The 22800-nt window shown below is 46.9% G+C and overlaps 1 protein-coding gene across 2 annotated transcripts; it reads right to left on the reverse strand.

The window, feature by feature from the left end:
* Positions 1-638: 638 nt before the first annotated feature.
* On the reverse strand, positions 639-21460 carry JPT1 (Jupiter microtubule associated homolog 1). 2 transcript variants are annotated; one of them, XM_010387624.2, is made up of 5 exons: positions 21273-21460; positions 14868-15010; positions 13557-13654; positions 12657-12675; positions 639-1652 (listed from the first exon to the last, which is right to left on the reverse strand). In XM_010387624.2, the coding sequence occupies exons 1-5, from the start codon at positions 21326-21328 to the stop codon at positions 1504-1506; spliced, it is 465 nt and encodes a 154-aa protein (XP_010385926.1). In that variant the 5' UTR covers positions 21329-21460; the 3' UTR covers positions 639-1503. The 2 variants fall into 2 exon arrangements, with proteins under 2 accessions (XP_010385926.1, XP_010385927.1); XM_010387625.2 differs by lacking the exon at positions 12657-12675 and having other exon boundaries at positions 21273-21456.
* Positions 21461-22800: the final 1340 nt, after the last annotated feature.

Below are 22800 nucleotides of genomic sequence, written 5' to 3' on the forward strand. Positions count from 1 at the left end.
AAAAAAAAAAAAAAAAAAAAATTGGAGGACATCTAGCTGTATCCACTGCAGAACGGCTTGCTTGCTTGCTGGTGGGGAGAAATCCCCACATATTTAAAGTTGGAGAACACTTTTTTGAGACAGGGTCTTGCTGTCACCCAGGCTGGAGTGCAGTGGTGCGATCCTGGCTCACTGTGGCTTCGATCTCACAGGCTCAAGCAATCCTCCTGCCTCGGCCTCCTGACTAGTCACGTGCCATCACACCTGGCTATTTTTGGTAGAGAGGTTTCACCATGTTGCCCAGTCTTGGAGAACACTTTAAAATGTTACTGCCCAGAACAATGGGGAGGTAGAAGAGTCTAACCTACTTTAGAGGCTTCTTCAGAAAGAAACCCACTTCTCTCTGGGTCTTCATCTGTTTTAACTGTTGTTTTTGTTTTTTAAGGAGGTCTTGCTGTGTTGCCCAGGATAGCCTCAAACTCCTGGGCTCAAGCATCCTCTTGCCTTGGCTTCCCAAGTAGCTAATAACAGGCACATCTGGCTATTTAACTTCAAATGACTCACCCAATCAGTGGGCAGGATTTATAGTGACAGAGAGAAAAGCATCTAACCAGAGAGAACACTGAAACCATCTCAAAAAGAAGACACAGTACACAATGTTTCAAAATGTGGATATAGTTTACTTGAAGCAACAGTCCAGGATTGTGAAATACAACACACATTTTAAGGATGAGACTTTCCTTTCACGGTCAAGCACCAGCGTCATGCACACAGCATCAAGTTATTTAGAACAACACCCCTGTGGGATCCCGTTCCTGGATGAAGGCCCACTTCGGTGTGATTGCCTCCCTTGCTTCACTGCTTTTAGTTCCGGTCAGTTTCACTGTCCATCCAAGCCTTCCTCTGTGTGAGAGCAGAGGCTCTGCTCATCAGCCAGCCAGTCTTGTTACTATCTGGCTACTTTTTAAGGTTAAAAAATAAAAGGCAGTTTCTTTGCTTTGCAGGCGGCAAGGCATGAGGCACAGGCCTCTTCATTGTTCACATGGCACAGGAGGAGGCTCTGAGCAAAGGCCACTGGCAAGTTAGGGCAACACCAAGAAGGCTCTGTGGAGAGACTCCCTGTGCTGAGGCCTGGCAGGAACGGTGCCTGGGGACTGTTCATGGTCTGACCAGTTGAGGCTTGGTAAACCCAAGTGTTAAAAACCTCAGTACAAAAGATCCTCTAACACATCTGGAACCAAATTATTTGTTCTTAAAAACACAGTACTAAGTGTCACAAAGCTTTCCCTCCAATCTACTACTAGAAAACACTCATGCCACGGCCCACAGACCCAGGAGTCAGGACAGAGAGAAACCTGTTCTTCAAAAGAAAAAAAAGAAAAAAAAAAAAAAAAAAAAGACAGCAGTACATAAAGTGCTTCTTTTTAATGAAACAAATCCAAGAGATGTACAGTCAGGCTCAAGTTGTGCAGTTCACAAGCATGGAGAAAACAGACAAAACGACAGCGTTCAGGACAGTCAGAGCTAACCCAACACGAGGCTGGACTTGCCGCCAGGGGGATTTCTTCTGGATGGCACTGGGGCCGGGGCCACTGGGCTGGGCACAGGCGCAGCAGGCACCGGCTTCTCTTCACTCTGCCCCAGGCTGCCTGGCAAGTCTGTGTCCACATTTTCTATGAAAACAGGGAATAGAAATAACACTCATAACGACAGCTATTTCCTGTTAAGATTAAGGATCTGTTTTGTTTTTGGTTTGATGGTTGGAAACATACCTAAAGGTATAAAGAAAATAACAGTCACCCGCCACGCTCCCACTCCACAGAATTCACCAGTGTTCATCTTTCCCATATCTGTTGTTTACGTTCTTTTCTATATTACACAAACACATGAGGACATGAAGATTTTTAAATAAGAACAGGGAACTCTAGCTCTCTGGCCCCTTCCAGCTCCAGGTGGGTCCTGCTTTCACTGTTCCCAGAGCTCCCACTGCAAGTCCTGTGCAGCCTTCTAGTCCACTTGTTTTATGTATATTTATTTACATTTAGCCAGGTAACATGCAACATGTTTTGGTTACATTTAACATAAATGGTATCAACTTCCTTTTTTTCACTCTTGAAAATGTATCCATATTTACAAACAGGGTAGTAATTCACCTTATTAACTGCATTTTTTCAAATCCCTCACTTCACTGTCAAGCTTCATTTCTTTATAGTAATTATCCCATGACATAGGCTGTTTATCCAATTCTCTGACAGCAAAAAAAACTGGAACAATCCAACCTTTCCAAACGAATTGTTTCTCGTCAGGGTTGTTGCCAAACGAGAAAAAACACTGATTCAAAGTGAAAAGTGAATGCAAAATTTCTGTATTTTCTATGAAAGGAAAATGTTTACTAAGAGTTTAACAGTTTACATATTTTATAAAATTTTTTTTTGCGGGGGGTGGTGGTGAGGGATATTGAGACAGGGTTTCACTCTGTGGCCCAGGCTGGAGTGCAGTGGCTCAATCACAGCCCACTGTAGCCTCAAACTCCTGGGCTCAAGCAGTCCTCCTGTATCAGTCTCCCAAACAGCTGGGACTATAGGTGTACACCACCACAACTGGCTATTTATTTTTTTTTATTTTTAAAAGATGGCGTCTCCTTATGTCACCCAGGCTGGTCTCAAATTCCTGGGCTCAAGTATCCTCCCTCCCATCTCAGCCTCCCAAAGTGCTGGAATTACAGACATGAGCCACCTTCACCCTTCACACAGCCTAGTTTTCTTTCTTTCTTTTTTTTTTTTTTTTTTTTGAGACAGGGTCTTTAATCTCCGCCTCCCAGATTCAAGCAATTCTCCTGCCTCAGCCTCCCGAGTAGCTGGGATTACAGGCATGCACCACCATGCCTGATTAATTTTTGTATTTTTAGTAGAGACAGAGTTTCAGCCGTGTTGGCCAGGCTGGTCTCGAACTCCTGGCCTCAAGTAAGCTGCCTACCTTGGCCTCCCAAAGTGCTGGGATTATGGCATTAAGCCACTGCCTAGTTTTCTTTTTTTTTTTTTCTTTGAGACGGAGTTTCGCTCTTGTTGTCCAGGCTGGAGTGCCGTGGTACGATCTTGGCTCACTGCAACCTCCACCTCCTGGGCTCAAGTGATTCTCCTACTTCAGCCTCCCAAATAGCTGGGATTACAGGTGCACGCTACAACGCCCGACTAATTTTTTGTATTTTCAGTAGAGACAGGGTTTCACCATGTTGGCCAGGCTGGTCTCAAACTCCCGACCTCAGGAGATCCGCCTGCCTTGGCCTCCCAAAGTGCTGGGATTACAGGTGTGAGCCTCCATACTTGGCCCTAGTTTTCTTTTTAATAGCAAGTTTATTTCAGTATGAACCAATCAAATTAAGTTGCATATTCTAAGATATTTGTACAAATATTTCATAGAAGCCCTCTTGCCTGAAAAGGCAGTAAGGACGGTTAATAACGCTCCTATATTAATGGAATTTTTTTTTTTTTTTTTTGAGACTGGGTCTCATTCTGTCACCCAGACTGGAGTACAGTAGCACGATCTTGGCTCGCTGTAACCTCCGCCTCCTGGGCTCAAGCAATTCTCCTGCCTCAGCCTCCCAAGTAGCTGGGGTTATAGCCTCAGGTGATGCACCTGCCTCAGCCGCCCAAAGTACTGAGATTACAGGCGTGAGCCACTGTGCCCAGCCAAGAAGAGGTCTTTAAACTAAAAACATATATTCTTGCTGGACATGGTGGCTCACACCTGTAATCCCAGCACTTTGGGAGGCCAAGTCGGGTGGATCACCTGAGGTCAGGAGTTCGAGACCAGCCTGACCAACATGGAGCAAACCCATCTCAACTAAAAATGTAAAATTACCCAGGCATGGTGGTGCACACCTGTAATCCCAGCTACTCAGGAGGCTGAGGCAGGAAAATCGCTTAAACCCAGGAGGCGGAGGTTGTAGGGAGCCAAGATCACGCTACTGCACTCCAGCCTGGCAACAGACTCTATCTTATAAAAAAAAAAAAAAGTTTTTAAACACTTATTCTCAATTCATGTACTTACCTCATTAGTAAAGGCTAGAAACAAACCTCCCTCTTTTGTGGCTGCACTATTTCTGACTGGACATTTATTTTATTTGTTTATTTTTGATGCTTTGTTAATGTTAACATGCTACTGCTGCTTTTAACATTTCATGAATTTCTGGAACATTCTATGGAAGTAACATATAAAATGTTCTATACTATTTAACTACAAGCAAAAATAGAGTATGAAGCTTTTCAGAACAACAGCCGTCGCAATTATGAACTAAAACTCGGAGAAGGTCACCCATTAGTTTCCTACGGTTACATCCATTGTAAAAGAAGCAAGATGTCAAGCCTGTAATCCCAGCACTTTCGAAGGCCGAGGCGGGCGGATCACGAGGTCAGGAGATCGAGACCACCCTGGCTAACACGGTGAAACCCCGTCTCTACTAAAAATGCAAAAAACTAGCCGGGCGTGGTGGCGGGAGCCTGTAGTCCCAGCTACTGGGGAGGCTGAGGCAGGAGAATGGCGTGAACCCTGGACGCAGAGCTTGCAGTGAGCCGAGATCGTGCCACTGCACCCCAGCCTGGGCGACAGAGCGAAACTCCGTCTCAAAAAAAAAAAAAAAAGCAAGATGAAATGCGTTGGCTCAGATACACAAGCCCTGAAATAACCTAAATATAATTGTAAATATAAAAGAAAAACAAAACTCCACATTTAAAATATTCGAGATAAAGAGAATTTGGACTGAGACAACTTGTTAGTTCAAGCAGTTTCATTTCTGCAGGTGGGACATGGCCTCCTGCTATACTACAGGATCTACTGAAGTCTTCATTCCCTGTCTGAATCAAGCAGTTAAGGAACATTCTGAAGAACAAAAAATTACCTTGCAGTCCTGCCATGGTGGTTCATTTTCATAAAGTCCTCTTCAGATGAATTAAGCTCAATCCTACTAATCTTATATTTGTCTTACATTATTACTAGAACTGTTTTTTCACAAATACATAACATACTAATAAAGAAGAAGAAGAAAAAAAAAAGCACTCATGGAGACTAAACAAGCAGCAATAGGCCTTATTTTAAATATCTGTCCAGGCCAGGTGCAGTGGCTCACGCCTGTAAATCCCAGCACTTTGGGAGGCCAAGGCAGCCGCATCACCTGAGATCAGGAGTTTGAGACCAGCTTGGCCAACATGGTGAAACCCCATCTCTACAAAAGTACAATACTTAGCCGGGCGTGTGTGCGCGCCTGTATTCACAGATACTCGGGAGGCTGGGGCAGGAGAATTGCTTGAACCCGGGAGGCGGAGTATGAAGTGAGCCAAGATCGTGCCGCTGCACTCCAGCCTGGGTGACAGAGTGAGACTCTGTCCCAAAAATAAATTAAATAAATGTCCAATCAGAAATACTCCAGTCACAGAGGAGGGAGGTTTGTTTCCAGCCTATAATGAGGTAAGTACAGGAATTGAGAGCAAGTGTTTAAAAACTTTTATTTATTTATTTATTTAGATGGAGTCTCTCTCTTGCCAGGCTGGAGTGCAGTGGTGCGATCTCAGCTCACTGAAACCTTCACCTCTCGGGTTCAAGCGATTCTCCTGCCTCAACCTCCCGAGTAGCTGGAATTACACGCGCGCACCACCACGCGTGGCTAATTTTTGTATTTTTAAAGACGGGGTTTCACCATGTTGGCCAGGATGGTCTTGATCTCCTGACCTCATGATCCACACACCTCGGCCTCCCAAAGTGCTGGGATTACAGGCGTGAGCCACCGTGCCCAGCCAAATGTTTAGAAACTTTTATACCAATTTGACACAGAAAGCTTTTGTCTGCTGAAGATAATTAAAAAGGCTTTAAATGAAATTATTTCTACCAAAATATACATTTTAGACACTCCTAACTTGTCTCTCTTCTTTGGCACATCAATAAGATAACTGAACAAAGACACCTCTATCTGAATAGAAATGATTCATTGTAAGCATCCAAGAATCAGAACTGGAAGAAATATAGCCGACCATCTAACTTGCCCAAAGTCAGGGAGGCTTCTCTGCCTGAACTGCCCGGACCTTCTCCCCTCTTAAAAGATTTCTCAAGACAGAAACAGTCATTCCTGTAGCCATTCCTGTGTTTAACAGCCCAGGAGGTAAAAGAAACTTCCTGTACATCCAAAGGGAATCTATCTTTTAAGACGGAGTCTCGCTCTGTCCACCAGGCTGGAGTGCAGTGGCGCGATCTCGGCTCACTGCAAGCTCCGCCTCCCGGGTTCCCACCATTCTCCTGCCTCAGCCTCCCGAGTAGCTGGGACTACAGGCGCCCGCCACGGCGCCCGGCTTTTTTTTTTTTTTTTTGTATTTTTAGTAGCGACGGGGTTATCACCGTGGTCTCGATCTCCTGACCTTGTGATCCGCCTGCCTCGGCCTCCCAAAGTGCTGGGATTACAGGCGTGAGCCACCGCGCCCGGCCGGGAATCTATCTTAAACTGAATTGGGGTTGACCTTTCATCCTCCAGATGTATCTTATTACTGTACCCCAGCCAGGCACAGTGGCTCATACCTGTAATCCCAGAATTTTGGGAGGCCAAGGCAGGAAAATCAACATGAACCCAGGACTAGCCTGGGAAACATGGCAAAACCCTGTCTCTACAAAAACTGCCCAAGCGCGGTGGCTCATGCCTGTAATCCCAACACTTTGGGAGGCCGAGGCGGGTGGATCACGAGGTAAGAAGTTTGAGACTAGCCTGGGCAAGATGGTGAAACCCCGTCTCTACTAAAAACACAAAAATTAGCCGGACACAGTGGCGGGCACCTGTAATCCCAGCTACTCAGGAGGCTGAGGCAGGAGAACTGCTTGAACCCAGGAGGTGGAGGCTGCAGTGAGCCGAGATCATGCCACTGCATTCTAGCCTGGGCAACAGAGCAAGACTCTGTCTCAAAAACAAAACTACAAAAATGAGCCAGGCGTGGCAGCATGCAGCTGTAGCCCCCATGATTAGGGAAGCTGAGACGAGAAGGCGGCTTGAACCCAGAAGCCAGGGCTGCAGTGAATGGCGATTGTACCACTGCACTTGTGGCCCAGGCAACAGTAAGAACCTGTCTCAGTAAAGAAAAAATATTATTGTGCCCTTTGTCATTTTAAGACAGATGAACTAAAAGTTGCAGCAGTCAGCAACACAGAATATATCAGGTCAAAAACTTAAAGGAAAAAGGCCAGGCGCAGTAGCTTACACCTGTAATCCCAGCACTTTGAGAGGCCAAGGCAGGGGGATCACCTGAGGTCAGGAGTTCGAGACCAGCCTGGCCAACATGGTGAAATACTGTCTCTACTAAAAATACAAAATTTAGCCAGGTGTGGTGGTGCATGCCTCTAATCCCAGCTACTCGGGAAGCTGAGGCAGGAGAATCGCTTGAACCTGGGAGGTGGAGTTGCAGTGAGCTGAGATCATGCCACTGTACTCCAGCCTGGGCAACAGAGATCTAGCTCAATTAAGAGAAAAAAAAAAAAAAAAAAAAGGAAAAAACAACAGGTAACCACCGGGGGGAAAAAAGAAAGGACTTAGGAGTTTGCGACCAGCCTGGCCAATGTGGCAAAAACCCTGTGTCTGCTAAAAATTAAACCAGTTGAGCGAGGCTGGGCACAGTGGTTCATGCCTCCCAGTACTTTGGGAGGCCAAGGTGGGTGGATCGCCTGAGGTCAGGAGTTCGAGACCAGCCTGGCGAACATGGTGAAACCCCGTCTCTACTAAAAATACAAAAAATAGCCAAGTGTGGTGGCACACACCGGTAGTCCAAGATACTCGGGAGGCTAAGGCAGGAGAATCGCTTGAACCTGGGAGACGGAGGTTGCATTGAGCCGAGATCGCACTACTGCACTCCAGCCTGGGCGACAGAGCAAGACTGTCTCAGAAAAACAAAAACAAAAATGTGAGGGGGACTGAACAGGGAACAGATTATTAATTATGTGGTAGGACTAATGACACATTGTCGACATATTTCTCCAGGTTCCCCTAACTTCTAGTTGTATTAACTGGCCAAAATAATTGAATAAAGATTACCTGATTCTTGCTAAATAAGGTCTGACAGTGAAAGTATTCAGAATGTAGAAAGCAGTGGAACTGGCCGGACGTGGTGGCTCACCTGAGGTCAGGAGTTCAAGACCAGCCTGGCCAACATGGTGAAATTGTCTTTACTACTAATAAAAAAAAAAAATTAGCCAGGCGTGGTGGCAGGCCTTGTAGTCCCAGCTACTCAGGGAGGCTGAGGTAGGAGAATCACTTGAACCCGAGAGGCGGGAGTGAGCCAAGATCGTGCCACTGTACTCCAGCCTGGACAACAGGAGCGAAACTCCGTCAAAGAAGGAGGGGAGGGAAGAAGGAAGGAAGCAGTGGAATCAAAAAACCTAGATTTTACCTCCAGAAGTCTTTCCAGAACAGTATAAATAGAACACAAACAGTAATTAATACATACATCTTCGGTCCAATGCAAAAGTAACTGGTCCTGTGATATTATGATATACATACATGGATGAAAATACACATACACACACAATCTGTTTTTGTCCATGGCTACTGGCCAGTAACTCCCATAGCCCTGCTATAGTCTTTTGTTATAATGGGGTGCATTAAGCCTCAGGAATAGCCCTGAGGAAACAGAATCTGTTTGTGACCTCCTGTCCTCCTTTTATCAGCCCAGGGCAGGACTGTAATCTAATGGCAGGTCAAAAGACCCTCAAGCCAGAGGGTTCTGCTCCATACCCTGGAGGAGGGAATGCTACCTGGAGAGGCCAAGAATCTGAACAGATGGGCCTTCTGAGTCTCCTTGTTCAGTCCACTGGTATGAAATCAAACTCTTTTTGTCTAATCACATTTCTGTACTGTTGTCAATCATGCTTATGTAATGAAGCCTCCATAAAAAACCAAAAGGGGCCAGGCATGGTGGCTCATGCCTGTAATCCCAGCACTTTGGAAAGCCAAAGCGGGTGGATTACTGGAGGTCAGGAGTTCAAGACCAGCCTGGCCAACATGGTAAAACCTCGTCTCTACTAAAAATACAAAATTAGCCAGGTGTAGTGGTGTGCACGTGTAATCTCAGCTATTCAGGAGGCTGAGACACAAGAATTGCTTAAACTCAAGAGGCGGAGGTTGCAGTGAGCCGAGATCACGCCATTTCACTGCAGCCTGGGCAAAAAGTGTGAAACTTGGCCAGGCACGGTGGCTCACACTCGTAATCCTAGCACTCTGGGAGGCCGAGAAGGGTGGATCACCTGAGGTCAGGAGTTCCAGACCAGCCTGACCAACATGGCGAAACCCTGTCTCTACTAAAAATAAAAAAATTACCTGGGTGTGGTGGTGGGTGCCTGTAATTCCAGCTACTCAGGAGGCTAAGGAGAATCGCTTGAACCTGGGAGGATGCAGTGAGCCAAGGTCGCACTACTGCACTCCAGCCTAGGCAACAGAGTGAGACTCCATCTCAAAAAAAAAAAGAGCGAATCTCCATCTCAAGAAAAAAAAAACCCAAAAGGGGCTGGGCACGGTGGCTCACTTTGGGAGGCAAAGGTGGAAAGATTGCTTGAGTCCAGGAGGTGGAGGCTACAGTGAGCCATGATTACACCACTGCACTCTAGCCGGGGTGAGAGCAAAACCCAGTCTTAAAACTCAAAAAAAACACCCAAAAGGATGGATTCTGAGGACTTCTGGATAACTGAACACGTGGAAGCTGACAGGAAGGTGCAACAACTCATCCATGTGCCAGGAGGGTAGCACACCCCAACTCCACGGTATGGGAGCTCCTGCACTTGGGACCTTTCCCTACCGGGCCCCATGTATCCCCTCACCAGGCTGTTGATTTGTATCCTTTCAAATGTCCTTCGTAAAAACCCAGGTGCAGTGGCTCATGCCTGTAATCTCAATACTTTGGAGACTGAGGCGGGAGAATCACATGACTAGCCTGTGTAACATAACATAGTGAGACCACATCTCTACAAAAAAGAAAAAAAATTAGCCAGGCATGGTGGCATACACGTATATCCCAGCTACTCGGGAGGCTGAGGCAGGAGGATTGCTTGAGCTCAGGAGTTTGAGGTTGCAGTGAGCTGTGAGGGCGACACTGCACTCCAATCTGGGAAACAGCAAGATTCAGTTTAGAAAAAAATTTAAAATATATGTATCATATATTCATAATGAACCTGTAAACATAAATGTTTCCCTAAGTTCTTTCTGTGAACCTCTCTAGCAAATTAAAACCATAAGAGTCACAGGAACCCCAACTTGAAGCCAGTCAGTCAGAAGTTCCAGAGACCCAGGCTTACAACTGATGGGAAGGAAGGGGTGGTCTTGTGGGACTGACCCTCAACCTGTTGAATCTGAGGTTATCTTCTGGTAGAGGGTGTAGAAACTGGATTGGAGGACTCCCAGCTGGTGTCCACTGATTGGTGTGTGGGGAGAAACCCCCCAATATTTGGTCACAGGTGTCTTCTTCTGTGTTGCTGATTGTTGTGGTATGAAAAAAGGAAAAACACGTCTGAGTGTTTTCCCCCTAAACAGATCCTATAAGGAAGAACCCAGGCAATGCTCCCAAAGGCTCAGAAGCTTCTCCTCTAAGCCCCACCAAGAAACACTGTGAGGCCGGGCACAGTGGCTCTTGCGCCCGGCTCACGGTGCCGCGTGCCTGTAATCCAATCTATTCAGGAGGCTGAACCAGGAGAATTGCTTGAACCCGGGAGGCAGAGGTTGCAGTGAGCTGAGATCCTGCCACTACACTCCAGCCTGGGTGACAGAGCCAGACTCCAACTCAAAAAAAGAAATCAACCAAAAAACAAAACACTGCGTGGAAGGCAGGAGAGGAATCTGCTTCTTCAACCTTTCCGTGTGTCCTTGTAAGCACACCACGAAACATGAGGGCAGGAAAAGGCCTTCAGAGGAAGCTGCTGCTTCTGTCTAGACCGGAGGGTCTTGTGACTGCCGCACCTCACCCACTGCTACTGCCTGACACTCACAAGCCTTGCATTCATCAGCAATTCTTGAGCACTTATTAAAGAAATGCCAATAAATACTTCTAAGATTTAAGATAATTAAGTCAAGGATCACAGCTCATGTCCACCTATAATTGGTAATATGGATGGTTAGCTGAAAAATTACATCTGCTCCCTAAATCATCATTTACAAAATCACCAAGCGGGTAACCAATGTCTTGCTGAATAAGCACCTCCCTATAAAAACAAATGAACTTTGTAAAATAGATGCTGTGAGCTGAGCTTGAAATGCTTATATTAAAAACCTCTCGGCCGGGCGCGGTGGCTCAAGCCTGTAATCCCAGCACTTTGGGAGGCCGAGACGGGCGGATCACGAGGTCAGGAGATCGAGACCATCCTGGCTAACATGGTGAAACCCCGTCTCTACTAAAAATACAAAAAACTAGCCGGGCGAGGTGGCGGGCGCCTGTAGTCCCAGCTACTCGGGAGGCTGAGGCAGGAGAATGGCGTAAACCCGGGAGGCGGAGCTTGCAGTGAGCTGAGATCTGGCCACTGCACTCCAGTCCGGGCGACAGAGCGAGACTCCGCCTCAAAAAAAAAAAAAAAAAAACAAAACAAAACAAAAACAAACAAACAAACAAAAAAAAACCTCTCTCTGGCTGGTGTGAGTTATCTCGATTGTTCATAGTTACAGATCAACCTCCTTGTTTTACTCTTTCCCCTCTTCTCAATACTGCACTTGGCTAGTCTGTAATAAATAACTACATAAATACAAAAAGCTCTCAGCTGGGCGCTGTGGCTCATGCCAGTAATACCAACACTTTGGGGAGGCTGAGGTGGGAGGATCACTTAAGCTCAGGAGTTTGAGACCAGCCTGGGCAACATAGTGAGACCTTATCTCTACTAAAAATAAAAAGAAATTAGCGAGGTGTGGTGGTGTACCCCTGTAGTCCCAGCTACTCGGGAGGCTGAGGTGGGAGGATCACCTAAGCCCAGGGAAGCCACAGTGAGCTGTGATTGCCCACTGCACTCCAGCCTTGGCAACAGAGAGACACCTGGTCTCAAAAAAAAAAAAGTTCTTATTAAGTGTAACAAATGCTGACCTGATTAATACGTATGTGTGTGTATAGATATATTTTGGTTTAGTTTTTTTTTTAAGGCAAGGTCTCACTCTGTCACCCATACTGGAGTATAATAGTGTGATCTCTGCTCACTGCAACCTCCACGTGCTGGGCTCAAGCAATCCTCCTACCTGAGCCTCCCGAGTAGCTGGACTACAGGCATGTGTAACCATGCCAGGCTAATTTTTGTACTTTTTTATAGAAACAGGGTTTCGCCATGTTTCCAGGCTGGTCTTGAACTCCTGGGCTCAAGCAATCCACCTGCCTCAGCCTCCCAAAGTGTTGAGATTACAGGTGTGAGCCACCATGCCCAGCCAAAATGTAATTTTAAAGGATTCTCTGTTTTTTCCCTTCTATTACATTTCTAGCATTGCTCGCATTACTGGCAGATTACAAATGTGGCCATGTTTACTAACTTTCCAGTTTCATTTTTATTCCTCTCCACCCAGAGTATGGCGGCACTTGGGGCATGGCCAGGTTTCACTCCCCCGTCTCTTTCCCCAAGACATGATTTAAATCAAGATTCAGATCTGTCCTGAAACCATGGACAGAGCCAGAAATTCGGTCTTCAGAAGTACTCACCATGAATATCACCTTCTCCCTAGAAAAGAAAAAAATTCAAAAATTTACTTCCTATTTTAATTTTGGAACACACAAAACAGTCATAGTTCATAGCAGCTAACATCTACTTGAAACCAAATGTGACATTTCATTGTGATGCAATCAAGTACAGGGTCAGTCGGCTACCTCTGTCCAACTTAGGACAATGCTATGCAACAATTCTGCATGATAAATTGCTCTAGTGCCAGTACCACATCTAAAACAAACAAATAAAAACCCAACATTTCCTCTGATGACCTAACACCAATTAGCATTTCCGTGATCTTTTATTAGAATGGAAAACTGGTGAATCTATCCTTTCATCTCTCTCCTTTCCCCTCATCTAGTTGTGGAAGGACCCCTATCAGTTCCAAAGCCCTTCTCCAGTTCTCTCGGCACTCAGACAGGTGACGCCTCACTGTGCTCTGAGGGCTTTAGTGCTTAGTCGGGCAGGGTCTTTCCACTTTGCAGCGCACACCCTGGTGAGCTTGGTGGCAGTACTCAATTGCAGACACAACTAATGGTAATGCCAGCACTAGTCTCCTGGAGTTCAACACAAAGCAGTATCTGCAAAAAAACAGCCCCTGAACTCAGAAACGCTTCTATATATGAGACACACAGGAAGTGAGAAAGATCTACAAGTTCCAAAAATCAAGATGGGAGATAAAACAAACCCTAATGGTGAAAGAGATGCAGAACCAGACTGAGGCCATGTTAACGCACTTCTATGATTTTACTATCAATCCTCCATTATCAATATGGCCCAGTCCCTTTCCTAACTACAGCAATGTAAAATTCCAGTGGGAGAACTGAAACTCTTAGTACAAATTTCAGAATCATATTGACCTCAAAGCCTTTCTGGCCTCATGCTGTCACACTGACCTTCAGATCTAAGAAGTCTCCGGAGCTTGCTTCAGAGGAGTTCCTTCTCTGCAGTCCAGATGACTCCAAGTCTTCCCTGCCACCACTAGACTTGGCACCTAAAAATCAAAATATACTTTCTTCAGAAATATAATAGAAAAACTCTAAAGCAAAACACTTCAGGCTGGGTATGGTGGCTCATGCCTGTAACCCCAGCACTTTGGGAGGCCAAGGCGGGCGGATCACCTGAGGTCAGGAGTTCAAGACCAGCCTGGCCAACAGGGTGAAACCCTGTCTCTACTAAAAATATTAAAATTAGGCCGGGCACGGTGGCTCAAGCCTGTAATCCCAGCACTTTGGGGGGCCGAGACGGGTGGATCATGAGGTCAGGAAATCGAGACCATCCTGGCTAACACGGTGAAACCCCGTCTCTACTAAAAACTACAAAAAAAAACTAGCCAGGCGACGTGGCGGCGCCTGTAGTCCCAGCTACCCGGGAGGCTGAGACAGGAGAATGGCGGGAACCCGGGAGGCGGAGCTTGCAGTGAGCTGAGATCCAGCCACAGCACTCCAGCCTGGGTGACAGAGCGAGACTCCGTCTCAAAAAAAAAAAAAAAAAAAAAAAAAATTAGCTGGACGTGGTGGTGTATGCTTATAATCCTAGCTACTTGGGAGGCTGAGGCAGGAGAATCACTTGAACTCGGGAGGTGGAGGTTGCAGTGAGCCAAGTTGGCACCACTGCACTCTGCACTCCAGCCTGGGCAACAGAATGAGACTCTGTCTCAAAAAAAAAAAAAAAAAAACACACACACACACACACACTTCAGCAATTGACGTTATGTGTTAGTCTCATATTATGAAATAAGGAAACAGTCTTAAGGAAATTGAGCTGATCACTTAAACATTAACTCAGTCTGACTTCAGTCCTTACTCTGATACATCACATAGCCTCTCAGTATTTCCCATTTCCTTCCTCTCAGGCTAAGTCTAAACTGTTGTTTATTACCATTAAGCTAGATTTTGTTATTAGTTCAAAACCAGCTGTAGTTGGTTTTTCTTTTGTTTTTGACATAGGGTTTCACTCTGTCACCTAGGCTGGAGGGCAGTGGCTCAATCACAGCTCACTGCACCCTCCACCTCCCAAGCTCAACAATCCTCCCACCTCAGCTTCCCGAGTATCAGGGACTAAAGGCACACTGCCACTACCACCAGCTAATTTTTGTTTTATTTTGTTTTTTAGACATGGGGGCACACATTGGTGCCCAGGCTGCATCTGTGGCTGTTGATGCTGGGCCCACCCCTTTGAACAGTGAGCACAGATAATAAGAGTACCTGCCGACTTGGCCCAAGAAGCTTGATTTTCTTCAGGTGTCCCAAAGATATTAGAGGCCATTTTGTTCTTCCTCACAGGTTGTTCTGTTGGTTCATCAAAACCTAATGAAAAATTGGATCCACCACCTGGAGGCCGCAAAACCCTACAAATAATGGCAAAACATCAACTTCAGATCATACTGAAACATTTCTTGGCATAAATCTTTTCAGACAACTTTCATTTCACTTTCCTCACCCATTCATCTCCCTCACTCCCACAACAGATAGCTGCTAACAGGAAAAGGAATCACCTCCATCAGCATCTACATTCAATGCTGGATGTTAAGATACTAAGTACTGCTTTATAATACTTGTAATAAGGTCATCGATCACACAAGGCAGCTCAAACAGCGTGGAACTCATCACAAATAACAGCCTGGTTGGTGCCCCCTTTTTGGAAATGGCAAAAGACCTAATGCACCTTACTCTACTGGGCTTGGCTGAATATATTTGCAAAGAAGTTTAGAAGCATTTCTTGTTATTATTCATTTAAAAATCGTTTCCAGGCACAGTGGCACACACCTGTAATCCCAGCACTCTAGGAGGCCAAGGCAGGATCATCATTTGAGCCTAGGAGTTCAAGGCCAGCCTGGGCAACATGGCAAGACCCCATCTCTATAAAAAAAATTAAAAATTAGCCAAGTGTAGTGGCGCATGCCTGTGATCCCAGCTACACCGGACTCTGAGACAGAAGGATCGCTTAAGCCCAGGAGGTTAAGGCTGCAGTGAGCTTTGTTCACACCGCTGAACTCCAGCCTGTGTGACAGAGCAAGACTCTGTCTCAAAATGTAAAAAGTAATTTTTTTTTTTTTTTTTTTTGAGACAGAGTCTCACTCTGTCGCCCAGGCTGGAGTACAGTGGCACGCTCTCAGCTCAGTGCAAGCTCTACTTCCCAGGTTCACGCCATTCTCCTGCCTTAGCCTCCTGAGTAGCTGGGACGACAGGTGCCCGCCACCACACTTGGCTAATTTTTTTGTGTTTTTAGTAGAGACAGGATTTCACTGTGTTAGTCAGGAAGCTCTTGATCTCCTGACCTAATGATCCGCCCGCCTTGGCCTCCCAAAGTGCTCGGATTACAGGCGTGAGCCACTGCGCCCAGCCAAAAAAAGTAAATATATTTTTAAAAAATCACTTCCTTATTTTCAACTAGATAAACAACTTGGGCACGGTCAGTAGCAGGCCCTTGTAGTCCCAGTCATTCTGGAAGCTGAGTCAGGAGGATTGCTTGAGCCCAGGAGTTCAAGGCCAGCCTAGGCAACATAGTAAGATCCCCATCCCTAATCACTTATGCATTTACACGCACATGCACACGCACAAAGTTGGCTTGACCAATTTAGAAGCCCAAGAAGAGCTGATAATAGTCTCTTCTATCTCAACCTCACTAAAAAGCCATTTACATACTTGTACCTCACTATTCTCACAATAAACTTAAGTAACTACCCATGAGGACAAAGTCAGTATGAGAAATTAAGTAGAAGATTTCATGGCATGGTCTATGTCAGTATTCCTTTGAACATCATCTATAGCTCTCTGTTCCAACATAATACATTTTTTAACATTTCTAAATCTTCCTGCCGTAGGTTGACCAATTTGTCTCCTCCTTGGAAAAACTCAATTTAACTCCTCATGCCACCTCTCAAAACAAAAAATGCAGGTGGTTTTATGGAAATACTTTTTCTTTCTTTTTTTTTTGAGGCACAATCTCGCTCTTGTCGCCCAGGCTTGAGTGTAGTGGTGCAATCTCTCAGCTCACTGCAACCTCCACCTCCCCGGTTCAAGTGATTTTCCTACCTCAGCCTCCTGAGTAGCTGGGATTACGGGCGCCCGCCACCACCACAAACAGCTAATTTTTGTACTTTCAGTAGAGACGGAGTTTCACCATGTTGGTCAGGCTGGTCTCCAACTCCTGACCTCAGGTGATTCGCCCACCTGGCCTCCCAAAGTGCTGGGATTACAGGCGTAAGCCACTGCACCTGGCCTAATTTTTGTATTTTTAGTAAAGACAGGGTTTCACCATGTTGGTCAAGCTGGTCTTGAACTCCTGAGCTCAGGTGATCCGCCTGCATCGGCCTCCCAAAGTGCTGGGATTATAGGCATGAGCCACCGAGCCCGGCCAACTTTTTTTTTTTTTTTTTTTTTTAACTTTTTTGTTGTTTTCCTACTGCCTGTATAATTACAGAATATGGAAAGACTTTCTAACTACTGATTCAATTCCTTTACTGGTGATACGAGTGGGTCTGGTTTTGTTTCTTCAAAAGGCAGTTTGAATAAGAAACATTTTTCTTTCTTTCTTTCCTTTTTTTTTTTAAGACGGAGTTTCGCTCTTTTTGCCCAGGCTGGAGTGCAATGGTGCGATCTCAGCTCACCGCAACCTCCGCCTTCCGGGTTCAAGCGATTCTCCTGCCTCAGCCTCTCGAGTAGCTGGGATTACAGGCATGCGCCACCATGCCTGGCAAATTTTTTTGTATTTTTAGTAGAGACAGGCTTTCTCCATGTTGGTCAGGCTGGTCTTGAACTCCCGACCTCAGGTGATCCACCAGCCTCGGCCTCCCAAAGTGCTGGGATTACAGGCATGAGCCACCGGGCCCGGCCATTCTTTCTTTCTTTTTCTTTTTTGAGACGGAGTCCCACTCTGTTGCCCAGGCTGGAGTGCAGTGGCATGATCTCAGCTCACTGCAAGCTCCGCCTCCCAGGTTCACACCTTTCTCCTGCCTCAGTCTCCAGAGTAGCTGGGACTACAGGCGCCTGCCACCGAGCCCAGCTAATTTTTTGTATTTTTGGTAGAGACGGGGTTTCACTGTGTTAGCCAGGATAGTCTCGATCTCCTGACCTTGTGATGTGCCCGTCTCCCAACATAGTAAGATCCAAACTGCTGGGATTACAGGCGTGAGCCAGCACGCCTGGCCAAGAAACATTTTTCTAAGAATATATAGCACTTCGGCCGGGCGCAGTGGCTCAAGCCTGTAATCCCAGCACTTTGGGAGGCCGAGACGGGTGGATCACGAGGTCAGGAGATCGAGAGCATCCTGGCTAACACGGTGAAACCTCGTCTCTACTAAAAAAACACAAAAAAACTAACCGGGCCATGCGGCGGGCGCCTGTAGTCCCAGTTACTCGGGAGGCTGAGGCAGGAGAATGGCGTAAACCCGGGAGGCGGAGCTTGCAGTGAGCCGAGATCCGGCCACTGCACTCCAGCCTGGGCGACAGAGCATGACTCCGTCTCAAAAAAAAAAAAAAAAAAAAAAAAAAAGAATATGTAGCACTTCTAGCTAGGTGTGGTGGCGCGAACCTGTAATCCCAGCTACTCAGGAGGCTGAGGTAGGAGAATCGCTTGAACCCAGGAGGCGGAGGCTACAGTGAGCTAAGATCCTGCAACTGCACTCCAGCCTGGGCAAAAGAGCAAGACTCCATCTCTAATAATATTAATAATAAAATTAAGGCCAGGAGCGGTGGCTCATGCCTGTTCTCCCAGCACTTTGAGAGGCTAAGGCAGGCGGATCATGAGGTCAAGAGATTGAGACCATCCTGGCCAACATGGTGAAACTCTGTCTCTACTAAAAAAGTACAAAAATTAGCTGGGCATGGTGGCATGTGCCTGTAGTCCCAGCTATTCGGGAGGCTGAAGCAGAAGAATCACTTGAACCCGTGAGGCGGAGGTTGCAGTGAGCCAGAGATCGTGCCACTGCACTCCAGCCTGGCAACAGAGTGAGACTATGTCTCAAAAAAAAAAAATTAATTTTAAAAAATAAGGCCGGGCGCGGTAGCTCACGCCTGTAATCCCAGAACTTTGGGAGGCCAAGGCGGGCGGATCACCTGAGGTTGGGAGTTTGAGACCAGCCTGGCCAACATGGAGAAACCCTCTCTACTAAAAATACAAAATTAGCTGGGTGTGGTGGTGCATGCCTGTAATCTCAGCTAGTCAGGAGGCTGAGGCAGGAGAATCGCTTGAACTCGGAAGGCGGAGGTGAGCAGAGATTGCACTATTGCACTCCAGCCTGGGCAAGACGACCAAAACTCCGTCTCCAAAAAAAAAATCAAGAAAAAGACACTAGTACCCAAACACCAGCTTCAGAGCAAGTCAAAACTATAATCAGTCCAACTTTCTAAAGCTCTCTGTTCCTCCTGCAATAGCAGGTAGTAACCAACTCGGATGACGTCAGTGTTGTAGAGACCATTTGTAATAGTGAGACATCCCCAAACAAAGGATGTAGATCATAAGGCAGAAAGTATCTCAATGTTTTAGGATCCTACTATTCCTTCAGAATCATACATGACAACTAAAACAGGATTATATATTTAAGACTGAACAAAAATGTGTCCATGTACTGTAGATAACGATTTTTTAAAAATTACTCCTTTTCTTTCTTCTCTCTTTAAATCCCGAAGTTTCCGTATATCTTTGCAGATCATTCCTTACCAGACTAAATTTATAAAGAGTTTATGGGGCCAGGAGAACATTATTGGATAAAATTAAGTTTATGAGAATTAGGTGAGATTATAGAAAAAGGGAAGGTAGAGAGACAATAAAATGACAATGCTACTACAGTCCCTAGAGCACAATACTGGAGGGAAATTGATGGCAAAAGGTGAATTAAACATTCATTCCACAGGATCAAAACTCATTTGTCTCACATTTCAAATGTACATATGAAAAAACTAAGTGTGAGGATTCATTTGACCTGATTACTGAAATTCTTTGCAAAACACTAATATGAACTCAACCCCAAAGAATAAAACCCCAGATTACACATTATCATTCTGACGACTGACGTCTACCCGGCAGAAAGTTGGCCTCATAACACAAAATGAAAACCCAAGGCTCAATCTGTTCCTGTCCTCTGAAAAAATTATCTCATTGGGAAGAAAAGAGAAAGGGAGCAACCAGTTTCCTGTGCTACTCAAGTTCCCTATCCCAGTAATCACCAATTTATTTTTTTGAATCTTACCCAGTCTTTTTGACCTTGTAAACCTGAAAGAAATGAGTTGTAAAGGAATGTCATTTCCCATGCTTTCCTCCTAAGGCTCTATTGCTGAGTGAGGCGTGCTTTTTGTTCCCAAGTTCTCTAACCCCTGTGAGATATTGCTATTTCACGTGTCTTCTTAGCCCCACAAAATGGCTCCCTTTGTGCCACTTGGCCAGGACCCCGAGGCTAGCCACACATGAATGCAGGTCATAATCGATGTAAAATACATGCTCAAAAAAGTGAAATGTAAGCTTCCTCCAAGCCTTGAGGAGGATCCCAGACATAACTGTAACCCACCTTAAAGAACAGTGTGCAATTAGCTGAGACAATGTGGACACCTTCCACAGAATCAAAACCCTTCCACCAAGTTAAGCAAGGACTTGAAAAGGGTTCCTGTCCAAACACTGTACCCAGTGCCCCAAGCCCAAAAAGCAGTGGGATGAAGGGCAAGAAAAATCCCCCGCTTCCCAGGTAGAGCTACCACGTTAGAGACAATGGATGTCTCCGGCCCCGCCCAAGAACAAGAAACCTCCTCCTGCAAGGGAACCAGGGCCAGGGATGAACTCATTGGGCAAACGTCAAAGGAGGAAGCGAAGGTAGGATGCAAAGACCATGGTCCGAAGGTTTAAGCGCAGAAAACCCACTCGGGTTGGCTCATTACCCCTCCCTCTTAGAAATGAGCGCAGGGAGGGGGAGAAGGGGTCTTTCCTTTGTTAGGAAAGGGGAGACACTTGGAAGAGGGGAGGCACTTCGAGGAGGGGAAGAACGGTTGGGTCCTGAATGCGGGGTGAAGGGTCGTGATGACCAGCCCCGCCCGACCACAAATGCACCTGCCAGGTAGGTCCGAATAAGGAGTGGGGGCACGGCGAGGGTAAGGAGCCCCCCGGACCTAATCGATCGGGTCTCCGGATCCGATGGCTGTGCGCGAGAGCAAGACCAACCGCATGCCACGGGCCAAAGGCAGGAGCGCGTGGCCCAGCAATGGGACAATAGGGCCTGACCATGCATGGGGCCCTAAAGGCTCCCCGGGCACCTGGGGGGCCAAGCCCACCACCCTGGGGATGGACCAGCCCGGATGCCCACAGGAGAAAGGGAAGCCCTCCCCACAGGTTCCGATTAACGAAAACCGGCCGTGCTCCGAGGGGCAACCAGCCCCGGTCTCCCCAGCCCCTGGCTCCGTGGGAGGAATGAATGGAGAGCAGCAGGGACCCGGGTGGGGCCGGCGCGCAGGGCTCGCCAGGCGGCACAAAGGCGGCGCCGACGGCAGAACCCCGCCAGCCGCCCCGGCGCGAGCACAGCGCACCGGGCTTGTTACCCGCAACGACCGGCGCGAGGCCCCGCCGGCAGCGGCCCTCCCGGCCTCTCAGCCCCGTGCGGCTCGGGCACGACCCGGTTGCCTCACCGGGAGCTATTCCTGCTGTTAGGGTCGACTCCCTTGAAGGTGGTCGTCGTGGTCATGGCGCCGAGGAGCGAGGTAGGCTGGCGCGGGAGCAGAACGCTCAAAGGGTCGGACCCGAGGTGGGCAGGGAAACTCCACACGGAACAACCGGCCACCGCCGCAGGAGCCGCCGCCGCCGCCGCCTGTCCGGGCGATCGACGCCTTTATAGAGTTCTCAACCCCCCTCCCCCTAATCCGCCGGCATTGGCCGATTCAAATGAACCCTTTCGTTCCTATTGGTTCTCTGGAGTGCCAAGCATCATGCGGCATTACGATGGGCTGTGGCGGCCACGGCTCAGTCTAAGCCCGCCCCCTTCCTGGACTGGGAAGGCCTTGGGACGCTCTCCCCTCCCCCACCCCAAAATCTCGGCGATGATTGGACAGAAGGCGAATCTACCTCGCGCAGGGTACAAGTCGTGCTGGCTGTCACTTTAAAACGTTACCTGACAGAGGGTGAAGCTCTTTCTTGGGGAGTTACAACCTCGGCAAGCAGAAGGGAGATTTGTCACTGTTACTATTCTCTCATTTGCTTTACTGATGGTGGAATAGTAAAGGCATCCTCCTTAAAGGATGAAAAGTACTGCAACAAGTTGACATTTATTTATTGAATACCTACTGTGTGTTCCATTTAGAAACCTAATAGTCTCAAAGCAGCAGCACTATGAGTCAGCGACAGCACGCCAAGATGATCCCTTTTAAAAGGACTGGAAATTCTTTACATTTTAATGTTACTGTTTAGTTGTAATGGGTGGTGCATGTACTGGATGAAAATTACAGTCGCTCCTATCTGGAGGCCTATTCTAAGGCTGGTTAATGCCTGGCACCAGGAATGGCCTCATTCCCTGCTACCAAGACTGTGGGAGCAGCTCAGGCCTCTGCAGCTGTTTATAACCCTTAAGTCATGACTCTTCCACCTGTCTGGGTAAATCTATCCATGCAACAAATGCAGACACACTTGGAAGACTCAGGAATGATGGTTTACAAGATCATAATAGGAAAGCCTTGGGCAAAAGAGGGCAGGCAGTTGATAGATAAGCCCTTCTCATGTCTTGCATATTTCCTCAAGGCAGATGTCTGCTCAATATTTCCATAATAATTGAACCACATTCCTCTTTGCAAAGCCACCTTCCAGGTAGTTGGAAGTTTGTATTCTGGGCAGTCTAGGTTAACCACCCTCCCCCTGGGCTTTCATGAAAAGCCAGTGAGAAGTTCTCTTCTAGAAAGCATGGATCATGCATTTATGTGCTTACCACAACAGCGTGAAGCACACCACTTGTTTGCTTTAGAAAGTTCCCTTTGTTTTCTTTCTTTTTTTGAAGTGGAGTTTCGCTCTTGTCACCCAGACTAGAGTGCAATGACGCTCAATGCAACCTCCATCTCCCAGGTTCAAGCAATTCTCCTGCCTCAGCAATTCTCCTGCCTCAGCCTTCCTAGTAGCTGGAACTACAGGCACGCGCCACCACCCCTGGCTAATTTTTGTATTTTTAGTCGA

The sequence above is a fragment of the Rhinopithecus roxellana genome, chromosome 19, assembly GCF_007565055.1.
Source record: "Rhinopithecus roxellana isolate Shanxi Qingling chromosome 19, ASM756505v1, whole genome shotgun sequence".
NCBI classification, from domain to species: domain Eukaryota; kingdom Metazoa; phylum Chordata; class Mammalia; order Primates; family Cercopithecidae; genus Rhinopithecus; species Rhinopithecus roxellana.